The sequence below is a fragment of the Arachis hypogaea genome, chromosome 12 (assembly GCF_003086295.3).
Source record: "Arachis hypogaea cultivar Tifrunner chromosome 12, arahy.Tifrunner.gnm2.J5K5, whole genome shotgun sequence".
Lineage (NCBI taxonomy): Eukaryota > Viridiplantae > Streptophyta > Magnoliopsida > Fabales > Fabaceae > Arachis > Arachis hypogaea.
Genome location: NC_092047.1, coordinates 112,190,031 through 112,209,836, shown reverse-complemented (window position 1 = coordinate 112,209,836; position 19,806 = coordinate 112,190,031). Strand labels below are relative to the sequence as shown.

Genomic DNA, 19,806 nt, shown 5'->3' with positions numbered 1-19,806 from the left:
ATTTTTACGACAATTATATATTTATTGTTATTACTGTATGTTATAATGATAATTATATAATTTTTGCGACCATTAAAAATGTCTTTACCGGTAATTATATAATTACGGCTAAAACTTTTTAGTGACAAAGTATAAGATGATTAATTTTTAACTGCTAGTAAATATATTAGTAACTATTTTTATTGCCGTTAAAGGTAAAACAAATGACTGCTAAAAGTATTTTTTTTTTAATAGCGTGTGAAAAGAAGCAAAATTATTCTTTTGATTTTAAAGTAAAAATTTGTGATTAGTGACTAAAGCAGTAACAAGTGCTGACATATAGAAGCTTTAACTTAGATAATCATGATTGCCAAATATGAAACTTGATAAGTTTAGAAGAAATAAGTTAATAAAATGGTGATTTGCATAATTAAACTAGTCAAGTTATAATTTTTTATTTGATCAAAATTGAATAACAAGCTTAGTTAAAATCTTTGACTTAGTAAAAAATTCAATCATTAGCTAATCATGTATTAAAAATAAGGTGTACATGATGATACGATTAAGTTGATATTTATCAATTTGTTATATAACTTGATAAAATTGTACAAGATGACAAATTAATAAGATTAAGTTGATATTTATTAATTTGATAAAAATTGAACAAGTAGTATGATAAGTTGTATGCACATTTCTGAGATTGTTGGAGTTCAGGTTTACTATCAACTTGAACAACATTATCCACTTCTAGTGGTTTTAGGATTTCAGCTTGGAAGTCGAAATTGTGTATACAGAATGCTCATGAGACTTTAGTTCCATTTATAAAAGTTCATTCATATCATCGTATAATGCAATTGCATTTGTGGTCTTTAATGTTCATGGATAGGATTGGTTTCTCCTTCCTATTGTGACATATTTTGCTTTCAGGCATTCAACTTTATCTAGCAATATTGATTCCTAGTTCTAAGGAATCCTCAACACCAAGCCATGCAAAGAATGGTGCAACTAATTCTGCACGACTCCAGCTCTTGAAATTTGCCACGTATCTTTATTAAAAAGTGATATATCTTTCATAGTTATAATTGAAGTGGTCTAATATTTGGGTGTAATAATATATCTTAAAAAATTTTAAATAGAATTTTTTTTTTGGTATTGTACAAATTTTGAACGAGAATCTAAACTAGTTATACAATTTAAATAAAATATTACTCAACTACTCTAAGTCTCAAGCAATACCAAAAATAATTCATGGGAATCTAAACGAGTTAGACACTATATATATATTACATATAGTTATTCAAATGAATGTTCTAGATTATAAAGAATAGCAAGCCCAAGTTGTTCAATAGTTGGTTCTCATAATTACAAAATCGACTCACATCAAATCACTCATCCTTCTATTCCTCTTGATACCTCCCATGCTCTCCGGATCAAATATGATGTTTTTAATAGTTTTAGATGTTCAAGCACCCAATACAGTTTTTTTAGTCATTTGCATAAAGCATTGGAAAGAAAAAAAGTTAAAACATATGTTGATTACAAACTTAGAGAAGGCAATGTATAATTATCAACATTTTTTTACGACAATTGAGCAATCACAAATTTCACTGCTCATATTATCAGAAGATTACACATCATCAAAATGATGTTTAGATGAGCTCTTCAAGATAATTGAATACATGAAAAAATATGGACAAATTGTGATACTCACATGCTACAATTTGGATCTATCAGATATACATCATAAAAATTTAATATATATTGAATTGAATAATATAAAATAAACGAATTAATACGATATAAATTCAAGAACTTTAAATAAAAATATAAACTGAATAGAAAATTTTTGTGCATGACACGAGGATCGCACGTACATTGCACGAGAATCTAAATTAGTTATACAATCTCATCAACACCAATTGGATTAACAATCTCGCTGCATGCTTGTTAATCACATGTCTAGTAATATAGAAGTTGTTCATCTGGATCATCAAATCTATTTTTAACGTAGAATGAAGAATTTTTAAAGTGACTATAAGCTACAATAACTTCAAATATCTTACCAATAATGATATCTATTTTATTAGCTGCTCTATTAATGACACCACATATCCTCTCAACTAATGGTGTTATATTGAGCGATAGTACAATACACATGATACAAATAATCCTTCAGAACATCAACCTTTCTCATTTTTTTCCAAATCTTAAATCTCTTGCAGAGAATTGAGAGGTCGTGAGGCTTCTTGGCTATTTTGTCAAATTTATACTAAGATTTCCGTATATAGTATGGTAGTAGCTCTCACTTGTTTCTCTAAAATCTTAGGTTACAACATAGTAATATCCATGTTGTGGGACTACACTATCAAAATAAAGAATTGGAGCTGATGAAGCCAAAACACCATGAGCAATATGAGGATACTTTTGACGAAATCTTGCTACAAGAATTCCACCATAAGAGCCTCCATAATCAAGTTTAGGAGAATTATAAGCATTTAAACTTTTCTTGATGTGTAGATAGCATAGTCTGCTAATGCATGTGCTGAGTTCAAATACTCCATAGTACTTGAATTTCTCAATATATAGCATTATCTTTGAGAAATCCAACAGTATTGATTCCCAATTCTAAGGAATTCTTAGCACCAAGCCATGCAAAGATTGGTGCAACTGATTTTGCACGACTCCAGTTCTTGAAATTTGTCACGTATCTTTATTGGAAAGTGATGTGTCTTTCAGGGTTATAATTGAAGTGGTCTAATCTTTGGGTGTATTAATATATCTTAGGAAATTCTAAATAGAAATTTTTCTTGTGGTATCGCACAAATTTTGAATGAGAATCTAAACTAGTTATACAATTTATATATAATATTACTCAACTAATATAGCGGTACTGGTGCGAGTTTTTTTACAACCACACTTACTAACCGGCAAGTGCACCGGATCGTACCAAATAATACTTTACGTGAGTAAGGGTCGATCCCACGAGGATTGATGGACTAAGCAACAATAATGTTTGATAGGCTTAGTTAGACAAACAAAAATTGGTGTTGAGATGCAGTATAAAAGAGATTAAACAATATAAAAAATATTGAAGAAGGGCAAGTAATTAAGTTGGGAATAATATATGGAGAAGACAGTTAAGGCTTCAGAGTTATCTATTTTCTGGATTAACTTTTCTTATTAACTATTTTAATTATGCAAGATTTAATTCATGGCAAACTATTTATGACTAGACCTTAATTCCTTAGACCTTCCTAGTCTCCTCTAAAATTCATCAACTGCCAATTCCTTGGTCAATTAATTTCAATTAGAGGGTGATGATCGAATCCTAGTTTATATGCCACAAGAATCCTAATTATTCAAAGATAAAGGGATTATATGTCACGTATCCCGTTAAATACAAACAATTAGAAATTCAGGATAATATGTTTTCAAGCTATTGTTCAAGTAAAGAGCTTTTCCAAGTTTTACAAGAACTCAAATAGAACATGGGTCATACTTCCGTTCCACCCAAATTCATAAAATAAAGAACGAAAACAATTATTGAATTATAAATCAAAATATGAATTAAAATAGAAAAATAATATTATCAATCCATACAATAGACAGAGCTCCTAACCTTAACAGTGGAGGTTTAGTTGCTCATGGAAAAGAGAAAATAAGGATTCAGGTAAAAATGTACCGCGTTCAATCTGATGGCATCAGATACCTTTTTATAACTAATCCTAATAAATTTAAAATCTAATATTTAAAATTAAACTTAAAATAATATCTTTTCCTAATTTAAGATTTGAATTTAAATTCGAATTAATTAACAAGTCTTCAACTGATGGGTGGAGACCACTTGATTTGTCCATTCTGCAACTTCTAATATGTGATTTCTGGGCTAAGAACTGGGTCAAAACGGTCCAGAAATCGCCCCCAGCGTTTTTCTACATTTTCTGCATGTGGCGCATGTGACGCGTCTGCGTCATCCACGCGTTCGCGTCATTTGTGCAGATTCCAGTCCACGCGTTCGCGTCAGGCACGCGATCGCGTCATTGTGATTTCCTTCATTCCGCGCGGTCACGTGAGCCATGCGTCCGCGTCGGTATTCGCTGGTCATATCCTTGGCTTCTTCTCTTTCTCTGCAGAAACTCCATCAAATTCCGCCAAATGCTACCTAAGATAAACAGTATTGTACAAAACTCAAAATAGCATCCATAGTGGCTAAAATATAATTAATTCTTAATTAAATTCAACAATTTAGATGCAAATTCACTAGAAAAAGATAGATAAGATGCTCACGCATCACAACACCAAACTTAAACTGTTGCTTGTCCTCAAGCAACCCAAACTAATATAAGCTTAGGATGTGAATTTGCGTGAGAATGAGAGTTCAATTAAGCCCATATCTTCTCTTATAGTGGGGTTTACAACTGCAATCCTGAACAGTTTTTGCATCTCACTTTATCCTTTGAAGTTCAGAATGATTGGCATCCATAGGAACTCAGAATTCAGATAGTGTTATTGACTCTCCTAGTTCAATATGTTGATTCTTGAACACAGCTACTTTATGAGTCTTGGCTGTGACCCTAAGCATTTTGTTTTCCAGTATTACCACCGGATACATAAATGCCACAGACACATAACTGGGTGAACCTTTTCAGATTGTGACTCAGCTTTGCTATAGTCCCCAGTTAGAGGTGCCCAGAGTTCTTAAGCACACTCTTTTTGCTTTGGATCACGACTTTAACCGCTCAGTCTCAAGCTTTTCACTTGACACCTTCACGCCACAAGCACATGGTTAGGGACAGCTTGATTTAGCCGCTTAGGCCATGATTTTATTCCTTAAGGCCCTCATATCCATTAATGCTCAAAGCCTTGGATCTTTTTTACCCCTTGCCTTTTAGTTTAAAGGGTTATTGGTTTTTTCTGCTTGCTTTTCTTTTCTTCCTTTTTTTTTTATATATATATAAATTTTTTTTTCGCAAGCTTCGTGTTTTTCACTGCTTTCTCTTGCTTCAAGAATCAATTTTATGATTTTTCAGATTATCAATAACATTTCTCTTTTTCATCATTCTTTCAAGAGCCAACAATTTTAACATTCATAAACTTCACTATAAAAAAATATGCACTGTTCATGTCATGCATTCAGAATCACAGAAAATACCACCACATTTAAGTAAATAAGACTATTATTCAATATAGACCCACTTTCTTATGCAATATATCACTCCTATATTTTTTTATTTTTGATTTAAGCTCAGTGAGTAATACATGAGACATCTTTCAGAATTAAAGCAATAGGAAAACTAAACTAGTCCTAGGATTCTAACTAATAAAGGATCATGCAGCAAACAAAGCAAAATAACAGGAAACCGAAACATAACATAGAAAAAGAGGGGAGGAATAAAAATGAAAGGAACTCAACCACCTTAATTATCCTAGCGGTCGCTTTATTCTTCAGGTTGTGCTCCTTCGCGAAGATGATTTGCCTCCCTTTTGTACTAGAAAACCTATAAGCACAGCGTCAACACCAAACTTAAAGGTTTGCTTGTCCTCAAGCAAAGAAGAACTGAAAATAGAAGAGACAAATATTTAAATGAAAGAAAAAAATAAATGAATAAGAGAATAAAAGAGAATTAGGATTGGGAGAGAGAGAAAACTGGGCGGCGCAAGTGACGCGGCCGCGTGGGGCACGCGGTCGCGCGCATTGCTCTTATACTGATTGACGCGATCGCGTCGGTCACGCGGTCGCGTGACCCAGTTTGTGCTTCTGGCGCGAGTGCAGCCTCGCGCCAGCACAACTCTCTGTTCAAATTGATATAATTGCCAAAATTGGGGTGACACGATCGCATGGGGCATGCGATCGCGCGAGTGGGCAGTTAATGGGGTACGACGCGGCCGCGTGGGGCATGCGGTCGTGTGAAGGGAATTGCGCGTCCAGCACCGGTCCAGCACCACTCTAGCACAACTTTCAGCTGTGCACCCGTTTTACGTCGAATTCCATGGCACGCGATCGCGTGAGCGACGCGGACGCGTGGGTGGCGAAAATCACAAGCGACGCGAACGCGTGGGGCACGCGTTCGCGTGGGATCATTTGTGCAAAAGGCATAAGTCCAGCGCCACTCCCTCGCAACTCTCTGTCAAATTTATTTTTCACGCACACATGATTGACGCGTTCGTGTCAATGACGCGATCGCGTCGTGTGCCTCTTTTTTTTTCTTTTTTTTTTTTTTGAGATATAGCTTGAGGTGTTCGGTTCCTGGAAGAACATAGCTGCATGATCAGAAAAATTAGTAAGAACTCAATAAAAATAAATTAAAATAACTAAGAAAACTACTACGATGAAAAATAAATAAGGATACGAAATTATCGGGTTGCCTCCCGACAAGCGCTTCTTTATCGTCACTAGCTTGACGATCAGTTCCTCTAAGGAGGAGGATCATAGGGGCTCAGCTCTTCACCCCTTACTTTGAACTTCTTTCCTGTGTCTCTATAACGTAGCTCAATATGCTCCAGAGAGAGGATTCTGATTACTGTATAAACCCATGCTGGATTGCTGGTCAACACCACCTTCATTCCTGGGGAGAAATCTTCAGTGGGGATCTTTTTGTTTCTCCATCCTCTGGGTATTTTTTTTCTTTTTGGGGACCTCCTCCTTGGTGGATGATGCAGTTCCAACACCAAACTTAGGTTTGATGTCAGGCGGAATTTTATCGGTTGTCACCATAGGAGGTTTGAGTTGCAAATTCTGCTGTGCATCATGAGGGGGTTCTTGAAGGTTTGGATCAATGAGTTCAGCCTGCATGCACCTCTCTTCTTCACCTGTTGAATGTACATCTTTGAAGACATGAAAGACCAGTTGCTCATTATGCACTCTAAGCACTAATTCACCCACTTCTACATCAATCAGAGCTCTTCCAGTGGCTAGGAATGGTCTTCCTAGAATTATAGAGGCATTCTCATCCTCCCATGTTTCAAGAATCACAAAATCTGCTGGGAGGAAGAACTTACCCACTTTGACCAAGATATTCTCCACTAATCCGTATGCAGGCTTCATAGATTTGTCTGCCATCTGTAATGCTATCTTTGTGGGTTGTGCCTCTTGGATATGCAGCTTCTTCATCACAGATAAGGGCATTAGATTTATGCTTGCCCCTAGATCACATAGGGCTTTCTCAAAGGTTGTGCTCCCAATGGTGCATGGAATTTGAAAGCTCCCTGGATCTGGCATCTTCCTTGGCAAGTCATTCTGGATGACAGCACTACATTCCTTAGTCAGGACTACTGTCTCATCTCCTTTTAAATGCTTTTTCTTTGACAACATCTCCTTCATGAACTTGACATAGATAGGCATTTGCTCCAAAACCTCAGCAAAAGGAATATTGATTTGTAACTTTCTGAAGATTTCCAAGAACTTTGAAAACTGCTTGTCCTTGGTCTCCTTTTGAAGTCTCTGAGGATACGGCATCTTAGGCTTGTACTCAGGAGCCTTTGGCAGTGTAGGATAAGTGTCAAGAGAGTCTGGGAATGGGTTGTCTGCACGCTTTGGAGGGGCGTGCTCCACTTGTCCTTTCTTCTCCTCTGGAGCTTCCTTTTCAACTAGCTCTTCATTGGCCTTGGCCTCAGAGCCAACTACTTTACCACTTCTCAATTGAATCACTTTGCAATCTTCTCTTGGGTTCACCACTGTAGCCTCTTGAAATGTACTTGCAGACCTCTCAAGTATTTGCTGCTCAGTTGGCCCACTAGCACCTCTAAGTTTGTAATAGAGGCTCTGGTTTCCTGTATAACTTGTGCTTCTGTACTTGCCACTTGTTCACTTATTACAGTGATAGCCTTGCATTCCTCTCTTGGATTTGGAATTGTATTACCAGGAAGGCTATTAGTGGTCCTCTGATCAATTTCATTAACCTTTGTGGCTAATTGACCCATTTGAATCTCCAAGTTCTTAATGGATGCTCTGGTTTCCTGTCTAAAACCTGTCAATATTGCTTCCATATCATTGTTTTGCTGGAAACCACCCTGAGAACTATTGTTGAAGTTCTGAGATCTCTGAAGTTGGTCCCTCCACCCAATGTTTGGGTGATTTCTCCATCCCGGGTTGTATGTCTTAGAATATGGATCATTGTTGGGATTCCTAGGACCACTCCCCATGTAATTCACCTGTTCATAAGAAGGCTGAGCATAATCATGATTATCATTTTGAACAAAATTACCTGCCCCGTCATAGGAGATTTCTTGGGGTGGATTTTGAGTGTTGATAGCTAAGACTTACTTGCCACCCATCTGTTGAGTAAGAAGAGCATTGGCAGCTTCTACTTCCAACACGCCTCTCTTTTGAGAGGTCTCAGAGTTCACAGGATTCCTGTTAGATGAATATAAATATTGGTTGCTTGCAACCAATTCAATCAGCTCAATAGTCTCCTCTGGTGTCTTCTTCTTGTGCAATGAACCGCCTGCAGAGGTATCTAAGCTCATCTTGGACATCTCACCCAAGCCTTCATAAAATATATCTAGTTGAGTCCACTTGGAGAACATGTCTGGAGGGCATTGCCTAGTCAGCAGCTTGTATCTCTCCCAAGCTTCATAAAGAGTTTCACCCTCCTTCTGTCTGAAAGTATGAACCTCCAACCTAAGCTTAGTCAGCTTCTTTGGTGGGAAAAATTTAGTGAGAAACTCTATAACAACCTTTTCCCAAGTATTCAGACTCTCCTTTGGTTGGGAATCTAGCCATAGCTTTGCTTTATCCCTCAAAGCAAATGGAAAAAGCATGAGTTTGTACACCTCTGGGTTCACTCCATTTGTCTTCACAGTATCACATATCTGCAGAAAATCATATATGAACTGATTTGGATCTTCATGAGGAAGACCATGATACTGGCAATTTTGTTGCACCAGGGTGACCAATTGTGGCTTCAACTCAAAGTTGTTTGCAGTTATAGGAGGCACCACAATACTTTTTCCATAAAGATCCGCAGTAGGGGCAGAATAAGAGCCAAGCACTCTCCTCTGTTGATCATCCCCATTCAGATTTACCACATTGGCATTAGCATTATTTGCCATAGTGGATTCTGCAGCCTTGCAAAGTCTTGCTTGTTGTAAACGTCGCCTGAAAGTTCTTTCAGGTTCAGGATCAAAGTCTAAGAGATGTTCTTTGTCTCTGTTCCTGCGCATACACAAGCAGAAAACAAGAAAAAATGGGACTCTCTACGTCAGAGTGCAGAGACGTCCCTGTGAGGTAATTTGTGTAAACAAAATAAAAATGCCAAATAAATAAAAATTCGAAAATTTTAAAAAATAAAAATAAACAGAAAAAAATAAAATAAAAATAAAAATAAATAGAAGACACCAAACTTAATTTCAAAAATTAAAAAAAATATTAGTGCTACTTTTTATTTATTTAAATATTTTTTTTAGACAAAAATAAAGTAAAACTAAAAAATTATAGAAAATAAAAAATATAATAAAAGAAAAACAAAATAACACGGAAGTAAATAAAAAAAAAAACGAAATTAAAAGGAAGTAAGAAAAAAAAAAGAAAACAGGGGATACGGGGAATGGGAAATATTAAGGTAAAGAAAGAAAAAAAATGAAAAATAAAATAAAAAATAAAAATAAAAATAAAAATAATAATACTAAAGGAATATAATTAAAGAAAAAAAATATCTAATCTAAGCAATCAAACAACGAGTAGTTGTCAATCACAGTCAATCCCCGGCAACGGCGCCAAAAACTTGGTGCGAGTTTTTTTACAACCACACTTACTAACCGGCAAGTGCACCGGGTCGTACCAAGTAATACCTTACGTGAGTAAGGGTCGATCCCACGAGGATTGATGGACTAAGCAACAATAATGTTTGATAGGCTTAGTTAGACAAACAAAAATTGTTGTTGAGATGCAGTATAAAAGAGATTAAACAATATAAAAAATATTGAAGAAGAGCAAGTAATTAAGTTGGGAATAATATATGGAGAAGACAGTTAAGGCTTCAGAGTTATCTATTTTCTAGATTAACTTTTCTTATTAACTATTTTAATTATGCAAGATTTAATTCATGGCAAACTATTTATGACTAGACCCGAATTCCTTAGACCTTCCTAGTCTCCTCTAAAATTCATCAACTGCCTTGGTCAATTAATTCCAATTAGAGGGTGATGATCAAATCCTAGTTTATATGCCACAAGAATCCTAATTATTCAAAAATAAAGGGATTATATGTCACGTATCCCGTTAAATACAAACAATTAGAAATTCAGGATAATATGTTTTCAAGCTATTGTTCAAGTAAAGAGCTTTTCCAAGTTTTACAAGAACTCAAATAGAACATGGGTCATACTTCCGTTCCACCCAAATTCATAAAATAAAGAACGAAAACAATTATTGAATTATAAATCAAAACATGAATTAAAATAGAAAAATAATATTATCAATCCATACAATAGACAGAGCTCCTAACCTTAACAGTGGAGGTTTAGTTGCTCATGAAAAAGAGAAAATAAGGATTCAGGTAAAAATGTACCGCGTTCAATCTGATGGTATCAGATACCTTTTTATAACTAATCCTAATAAATTTAAAATCTAATATTTAAAATTAAACTTAAAATAATATCTTTTCCTAATTTAAGATTTGAATTTAAATTCGAATTAATTAACAAGTCTTCAACTGATGGGTGGGGACCACTTGATTTGTCCATTCTGCAGCTTCTAATCTGTGATTTCTGGGCTAAGAACTGGGTCAAAATGGCCCAGAAATCGCCCCCAGCGTTTTTCTACATTTTCTGCACGTGGCGCATGTGACGCGTCCGCGTCATCCACGCGTTCGCGTCATTTGTGCAGATTTCAGTCCACGCGTTCGCGTCAGGCACGCGATCGCGTCATTGTGATTTCCTTCATTCCGCGCGGTCGCGTGAGCCATGTGTCCGCGTCGGTATTCGCTAGTCATCTCCTTGGCTTCTTCTCTTTCTCTGCAGAAACTCCATCAAATTCCACCAAATGCTACCTAAAATAAACAGTATTGTACAAAACTCAAAATAGCATCCATAGTGGCTAAAATATAATTAATTCTTAATTAAATTCAACAATTTAGATGCAAATTCACTAGGAAAAGATAGATAAGATGCTCACGCATCAGGTACTAAACATAATTCATGGGAATCCAAACGAGTTATACACCTATTATATATATTACTTAGTTATCCAAGTGAATGTTCTAGAGTATGACGAATTGCAAGCCCAAGTTGTTCAATAGTTAGTTTTGATAATTACCAAGGTGATTCACATCAAATCACTCATCCTTTGATTTCTTTTGATACCTCCCATGCTCCCTAGATCAAATATGATGTCTTTAATCATTTTAGATGTTCAAGCACACAATGCAGTTTTCTTAGTCATTTGCATAAAGCATTGGAAAGAAAAGGAGTTAAGACATATGTTGATTACAATTTACAAACTTAGAGAAGGCAATGAATAGTTATCAGCATTTTTTACGGCAATTGAACAATCACAAATTTCACTGCTCATATTATCAGAAAATTATACATCTTCAAAATGATGTTTGGATGAGTTCTTCAAGACAATTGAACATGTGAAAAAATATAGACAAACTGTGATACTCACATGCTACAATTTTGATTTATCAAATGTACACCATAAAAATTTAATATATATTGAATTGAATAATATAACATATACTGATTAAATGAATTACTACTATATAAATTCAAGAATTTCAATATAAACTAAGTAGAAAATTTTTATGCAAGACACGAGGATTGCACGAGAATCTACACTAGTTATACATTCTCATCAACACCAATTGAATTAACCATCTCGCTGCATGCCTGTTAGTCACATGCCTAGTAATATAGAGGCTGTTCATCTGGATCATTAGATCTATTTATATCATAACATAAAGATTTTTTAAAGTGGCTATAAGCTACATTAACTTCAAATATCTGACCAATAATATCTGTTTTATTAGCTACTACATCAATGACACCACATATCCTCTCAACTAATGATGTTGTACTGATAGTCCTTCAGAACATCAAATGTTCTCTTCTTTTCTCTTACCAATATTTTTGGATAGTATGGTAATAGCTCTCACTCGTTTCTCTAAAATCTCAGGTTACAACATAGTAATATCCATGTTGTGGGACTACACCATCAAAACAAAGAATTAGAGCTGATGAAGCTAAAGCACCTTGAGCAATATGAGGATACTTTTGACAAAATCTTGCTACAATCACTCCACCATAAGAGTCTCTACAATCAAGTTTAGGAGAATTATAAACATTCAAAGTTTTCTTGATGTGTAGACGAACAATAGCATAGTCTGCTAATGCCTACGCTAAGTTCAAATACTCCATGGTACTTGCATTTCTCAAAGCTTCTATATATGATCCAAATGGAAATGATTTTTCATAATACTTATGCTCAACATATAGAAGATCATTGAAATGAGGAGCATGATCTTTGAAAAATCCAGCAATATTGATTTCCTGTTCTAAGGAATTCTTAGCACCAAGCCATACAAAGATTGGTGCACTTGATTCTACATGACTCCAGTTCTTGAAATTTATCACGTATCTTTATTGGAAAGTGATGTAGCTATCAGGGTTATAGTTGAAGTGGTCTATTCTTTGGGTGTAGTAATATTTCTTAGAAATTCTAAATAAAAATTTTTCTTGGTTTCGCACGAATTTCGAACGAGAATCTAAACTAGTTATGCAGTTTACATATAGTATTACTCAACTATTCTAGAGGTAATAAAAATAATTCATGGGAATCTAAATGAGTTATACAGTAATTACATATATTACTTAGTTATGCAGGTGAATGTTCTAGATTATGATGAACAACAAGCCCAAGTTGTTTAATAGTTGGTTCTGATCATTATGAAGGCAATTCACATCAAATCACTCATCTTTCGGTTTCTTTTGTTACATCCCATGCTTCCCAGATCAAATATGATGTCTTTATTAGTTTAAAAAGTTCAAACACCCAATACAGTTTTCTCAGTCATTTGCATAAAGAAGTGGAAAGAAAAAGAGTTGAAACATATGTTGATTACATAATTAGAGAAGGCAATGAATAGTCATTAGCATTTTTTACGGTAATTGAGCAATCACACATTTCACTGCTCATATTATTAGAAGATTATGCATCTACAAAATGATATTTGGATGAGCTCGTCAAGATAAAAGATATGGACAAATTGTGATACTCGCATGCTACAAATTTTGATTTGTACGCCATAAAAATAAAATATATATTGAATTGAATAATATAAAATATACTGATTAAATGAATTAATACTATATAAATTCAAGAACTTCTAATAAAAATATAAACTGAATAGAAATTCTTTGTGCATGACATGAGGATCGCACGTATATCATATGCGAATCTAAACTAGTTAAGCATTGTCATCAACATCAATTGGATTAACCATCTGGCTACATGCCTGTGAATCTCATGCATATTCATCTAGAGACTGTTCATCTGGATCGTCAGATCTATTTATATCATAGCATGAAAAATTTTTATAGTGATTAAAAGCTACAACAACTTCGAATATTTTACCAATGATATCTGTTTTATTAGCTGCTCCATCAATGACATCACATATCCTCCAAACTAATGTGTACTGTACTGAGCAGCAGTGTAATACACATGATGAAAATAGTCATTTGAAACTTCAACTTTTCTCATTTTTTTTCAAATCTCAAATCTCTTGCTAAAAATTGAGAGGTCATCATGAGGCTTTTTAGGTATTTCCTCAATTTTATACCAAGATTTTTGTATATCATGATAGCAGCTCTCACTTGTTTCTCTTAACATGTTGTGGGACAATACCATCAAAATAAAGAATGGGAGCTGATAAAGCCAAAACAGCATGGGCAACATGAGGATATTTTCAATGTAACCATGCTGCAAGCATTCCACCATAAGAGCCTCCATAATCAAGTATTGGAGAATTATGGCATTCAAAGTTTTTTTGATGTGTAGAATAACAGCATAGTTTACTATTGCTTGCGCTGAATTCAAATACTCCATGGAACTTGCATTTCTCAAAGCTTCTTTATGTGATCCAAATCTATATATGCTCAATATATAGAAGAAGATCATTGAAATGAGGAGCATTTTCTTTGAGAAATCTATCATTATTGATTCTCTGTTCTAAGGAATCCTCAGCACCAAACCATGTAAAAATTGGTGCACCTGATTTTGGACTACTCTAGTTCTTGAAATTTATTAATATCTTTATTGGAAAGTGATGTAGCTTTCAGGGTTATAGTTGAAGTGGTCTAAATATAAACTAAATAGAAATTTTTTGTGCATGACATGAGGATCGCACAAGAATCTAAACTAGTTATACATTATCATCAATACCAATTGGATTAACCATCTCGATACATGCTTGTCAATCTCATGCCTAGTCATCTAGAGACTGTTCATCTAGATCATCAGATCTATTTATATCATAGCATCTAGTCTGCAAAAAATTTCTTCGTTATTCGTACGAGAATCTAAACTAGTTATACAATTATTATATATTACTCAACTATTCTTGCGATAATAAAAATAATGCAAGGGAATCTAAACTAGTTATACACTTATTACATATATTATTTAGTTATGCATGTGAATTTTTTAGATTATAATGAACATCAAGTCCATGTTATTTCAACAGTTTGTTCTGGTAATTACATAGGCAAGTCACATCAAATCACTCATTCTTTGATTGGTTTTGATACCTCCCATGCTCATCACATCAAATATGATGTCTTCATCAATTTTAGAAGTTCAAATACTCAACGCGATTTTCTCGGTCATTTGCATAAAGCGTTGGAAAGAAAAGGAGTAGAAACATATATGTTGATTATAAAGCTTTTTTATATGATCTAGATGGAAATGATTTTTCATAATACCTATGCTCAATATATAAAAGAGGAGCATTGAAATGAGGAGCATTATATTTGAAAAATCCAATAGCATTGATTTTCTGATCTAAGAAAATCTCAACACCAAACCCTGCAAAGACCGGTGCACTTGATTTTGCACATACTTTTATCAATTAGTCATGTAGCTTTTAGGGTTATAGTTAAAGTGGTATAATCTTTAGATGTAGTAATATATCTTAAAAAATTCTAATGAAAATATAAATTTAATAGAATTTTTTTTGGCATCACATGAACATCGTACGAGAATCTAAACTAGTTATATAATTATTTTCAATTGAACCAATTTATACCCTAAACTTTAAGACGTGACTTAGATTGACCCTTCCATCTAGTTCTGTCATACAAAAAATGACGTGACACCCAAACCTTACCACATACCTCTTCTTCTTCCTCTTCCAGGATAACGCCTCTACCTCTTTCATTTTCAACTCTTCATCTTTTTGTCTCTCAACTCGTAACTCCCTCTCTCAACCCATAACTCCCTCTCTCCCAACAATGCCGCTGTCTTCCTCCTCAATACGTCACAGCCCCTCCCTCTAACCCGTCGCAGCACCTCCGTCCAACTCTCCTTCATAGTTGCTCATTCCTCACACCGCCATCTGCGTCTTTGAACTCGTCACGCCGTTGTGTCCGTCCCTGGACTCGATGCGTCGCTGTCTCCCTTTCCGCCAGTAATCACGCTGCCGTCTCCCTCTCTCAACCCTCCTCCTCACCGCTCTCACCATTCAACACAGTGGTACTTCGCCCGCTACTTATCTTAATTTTTGTTGATTGGTATTGATGGTTTGATTTAGTTGTTCAGAGTTTTCAAATTTTGGATTTTGTTTGGTTTAATGTTCTTCTTCAAAGGATAACGATGCAGAAGATCCGGCGAGAGGCACGACGAGCGTGCATTGGCGATAAACGGAGGTGGGTCAAGTTGCTAAGGTGAGCTTTGATGGTGTTGTGGTATTTGGAATGAGCAGTGAGCTCCGAGCAATTTGTTAGAGACTGAGTGTGAGAGAGATTGGGGTGTGGAGAGTGTGTTTGGACCGCGCGGCAATGGGAGGGAGACAGTGGAGGAAAATGGCTCGGTGGTGGGTTCACGGTGAAAGAAGAAAGGCCATGAGAAAGAGGGTGAAAATGGAGAATGGAAGAAAAGAAAAGAGGGAGGATGGTGGTTCGAGAGTTAATGTTTTATTCTATTTTGTCCCTAATATTTTCGATTCATTCAATTTTGTCTCTAATGTTTTTTTATGTGTTAAAACTATCCTTAGAAGTTTTCAATTTTATCCCTGACATTCTATATAGAGTTAATGCCTAGGGATAATTTTGATGAAAATCGAAAACATTAGGGACAAAATTAGATGCAACTAAACGTTAAGGGTATTTTTGAAAGAAATTGCAAAAAGTATACTTTACTCTAATAATAATAAGAAATAAATTTTGAATTTAATTTTGATGCATCGACAGTAATGCAATCTACTATTCACGCTGTCAATAAAAATAATAATTATTTTTTATTATATAACGTAATGTAATTAGATACACGTGTAAAACTATTTTATACTAATAATACATCAAAATTGAATTCATAAATTTTATGGTTTATTTCATTCATAATAATGTAAAATATACTTTTTGGTTCATAACATTTAATCGCATTTTAGTATTTTTACCTGATTTAGAGTGACTCTACTCTCACTCCCCTTACAAGAAACCAGATCTTCTCCGATGAAAAAAAAAAAAATGGATAGTCTTAATTGTTGAATCTTGTCCATTCAAATTCTTTTAAAAAAAAATTTCTAAAAAAAAAAAGAGAGAGATTTACATCTTTATTCTAAGGCGCTTTTTGAATTTCTTATATTGATTTGGTTTTTTTTATGCAACTCATTATTTTTTTAATAATTATGTCTTTCAACAAAAAAATCTATTTTTTATATTCAACTTCTTCTTTAACTTTTCTCCTTTTTTTTCTTTTCTACTGTCAACAATAAAATAATTGCTATTATTTTTTAATTACAAAATAATTCAACCAAAAACAATTTTTTTGTAAATAATGGAAACAAGTTTCTATCAGAGATAGATATTTGTTGAAATGTTCATGAAATAATTTTAAGTTTGAATTTCTAAAACAAATTTTTTATCTGTCTTCTGAAACAATTTTTTTTTTTTACAATTGAACTTACAGGATATTATTTTAGGTAATAAAAATATACTCAGAGAGAGTAAATAAGTTGAAATTAAATTACGTGAAGTATTTTTCCAAACTAATGAAATTGTTTATGATAAAGTTTATTCAAAGATTAATGATAACAAATTAAATTAAAAAAAACATTATAATATGAATAATTATTAATAGCATTGGATTTCATGGAGACACTCCATGAAGAGACCAGAAGTAAAAAAGCTAAAGGAGAGAGAATTAAAAATAAATCTCTTTTAATCTTGACAGTTGATTTTTTTAAAAGAATTTGGACGGACAAGATTCAACAACTGACACCATCCAGTTTTCTTCATTGTAGAGGATCCGCTCCCCACTTACAGCAAGAGCACTGCCCTAATCTTCATTCTGTTCTCTCCTTCCTCAATTCACAAATACGACTTCAAATTACTCAAATTCAAGGTAGAGGCTCCTCTAATGTCAATTTGATTTCATGTTTCCAATTAAAAGTTCCATTCTTTCCTCCGATTTTTCCGTTTCTTAGTAGTTTTCTTTCATTTTCTCGGGAACCAAACAGAATTCGGATATGGCGAGTGCGGTAGATGCATCTGGAAACCCGATCCCGACATCATCGGTTTTGATGGCGGCATCGAAGCACATTGGGGTAAGATGCCAAGCAGAGAACGTGGAGTTTCTCAAATGCAAGAAGAAGGATCAGAACCCTGAAAAGTGTCTCGATAAAGGGCGTGACGTCACTCGCTGCGTCCTTGGCCTGTGAGTTTTTCTTTTTTTTTTTTTTTTTTTTCTTTTTTTGCGGAAAAAATTTATGCTTTTTTCTATTTTCTTTTTGTTGGATTTTATGTTTATGATCTTATGGTTTTGAAATGATAAATGGAACCATGTATTCAATGCGTATTATTTAGCTGAAAAAAAAAAGAGAAACATTAGGTGGCTAGAGTAGCAATGAGAGAGTTTCTGGTGTTGGAAACTGTAGTTATTGTGCTGTTTATGTTTGTCTCGAGACTGCAGTTAGTTGTGTAGAATGTGTTTCTGGTGTTTGAGAGGGTGGAATTATAATATTAAAGATACACACCAATTTGTATTGGCATGGTTTTTTATCTGCTTCTTACGGGTTGATTACAAGTCATGGATGGGGCGATTAGCTTAATGGATCTGTCGTGTCGGACATTAGCTAGTAACTTGTAAGACATTCATCGAATGCAATCTTTATTGAAAATTCTACACTCATAACTTATTGGCTAAGAAAGATGCTGACATTCTTGTTGACTGTTGGATGGATTATATTAACTTATTCAATCCAAAAAGTGATACATATCTTGCTGAACTTTCTCAAAATGTCGACATTTTTTGTGGAGTGCTTATGACCTTATCTTAAATAGACTGGTTTTGGCATGTTTCCGATCGACCGATTCTATCAGATTGTTGGATTTTCGGAATTCATATGAAAAATTTTAATTATTCGCTTTGAGTATAAAATTGTAATTTAGATATGGACCAGAGCCTAGGATGTTTGAAATCTTAGTTTCAATATGTTGGCAACAGAGATATAGATTTCAATTCTAACTGAGGTGCTTGTTTTCATACTATTTGTCATGAGGGTTCATCATCATCTTTGTCTACTGCTAGTTTTTACCCTTGTTTCACCTCCAAATATGTATTTCATGCAAATTTATTCACAATTAGTCCTTTTAGTCACATGTTATAATTGAAATTGTGAGCCATGTTTGGAAGTACCATATGTTTTACTCCTATTATGAGTCTCTACCTCCTGCTGGCACTTGGAATTACTCTATGTTTATTTCCAGATGTCACAGCTTACGATACTCCTGTTTCTTTTGAATTTATTTTACATGTGAACTGTGATAAATAATAGTAAATACCTTACTGAAGTTTTCATTGGATGATTCCTTGGCCTTTGAAAGGAGTGCTTTCGGTGAAAAGAGGAGACCTTTATGATCTAATTACGGTTGCATAATCCAATCCCTCTCTTCACCAGCAATGCATATTTTTTGTAATGATTTCTAAGTGGCACTAATTCAATGAATTTTCTGCAGTCTCAGGGATCTACACCAAAAGTGCACAAAGGAGATGGATGACTATGTTGGCTGCATGTACTACCGCACAAACGAATTTGACATGTGTCGCAAAGAGCAGCAAGCTTTCGAAAAAAAATGTACATTGGAATGAAACTATGCACTTTGTCATTGTTGGAAAAAATAACTCCACAGGCAATTTGGAGTGAGCAAAATGGGCCTGTGTCACAAATGTTCATTGATCATGTGTTTGTATGAATCTTTTACCTTTGGCTAAGTTGGTCATCTATGTTTTCCTAGAGAAACATTTCCAAGCAGAACAAAACAATCATCTTCAATCACAATAACTAATGAGAATTTTTTGATGTGGGAACATATGCTTATAACTCCATGTTACGTGTGAATGCAGCGTTTTCTAGTGTTTTATGGATACAATCTCGTTATTTCATTATGAATTGAGAAGCAGCTTATACAAAATTATTGTTTTATAAGTTTGGACTGTTTGGTATTAAACATGTTGAATATTATCATCTTTTTAACCGTATTTTCAAATGATTTCTCATAAGCATTAATTAGCAAGCAGACTCGGGTGGAAACCGGAGACATACATTGAACTCCCGAGTTAAACAGGTTATTCTCCATGAAGCGACAGAATTAAAATCCGCCTCTTTCCAT

General features: G+C 34.5%; 1 protein-coding gene and 1 non-coding gene across 3 annotated transcripts; both read left to right on the top strand.

Moving 5' to 3' along the window:
- Nucleotides 1-8,500: 8,500 nt before the first annotated feature.
- On the top strand, nucleotides 8,501-8,607 carry LOC112731277 (small nucleolar RNA R71). The gene has a single exon (XR_003167063.1). It is a non-coding gene; the product is annotated as a small nucleolar RNA R71 (small nucleolar RNA).
- A 6,620-nt stretch (nucleotides 8,608-15,227) lies between these two features.
- On the top strand, nucleotides 15,228-19,520 carry LOC112728325 (NADH dehydrogenase [ubiquinone] 1 alpha subcomplex subunit 8-B). 2 transcript variants are annotated; one of them, XM_072209751.1, is made up of 5 exons: nucleotides 15,228-15,670; nucleotides 15,784-15,861; nucleotides 17,439-17,539; nucleotides 17,655-17,851; nucleotides 19,153-19,520. In XM_072209751.1, exons 4-5 carry the CDS (start codon nucleotides 17,664-17,666, stop codon nucleotides 19,283-19,285), a joined length of 321 nt encoding a protein of 106 aa, XP_072065852.1. In that variant the 5' UTR covers nucleotides 15,228-15,670; nucleotides 15,784-15,861; nucleotides 17,439-17,539; nucleotides 17,655-17,663; the 3' UTR covers nucleotides 19,286-19,520. The 2 variants fall into 2 exon arrangements, with proteins under 2 accessions (XP_072065852.1, XP_025634192.1); XM_025778407.3 differs by lacking the exons at nucleotides 15,228-15,670; nucleotides 15,784-15,861 and having other exon boundaries at nucleotides 17,378-17,539.
- Nucleotides 19,521-19,806: the final 286 nt, after the last annotated feature.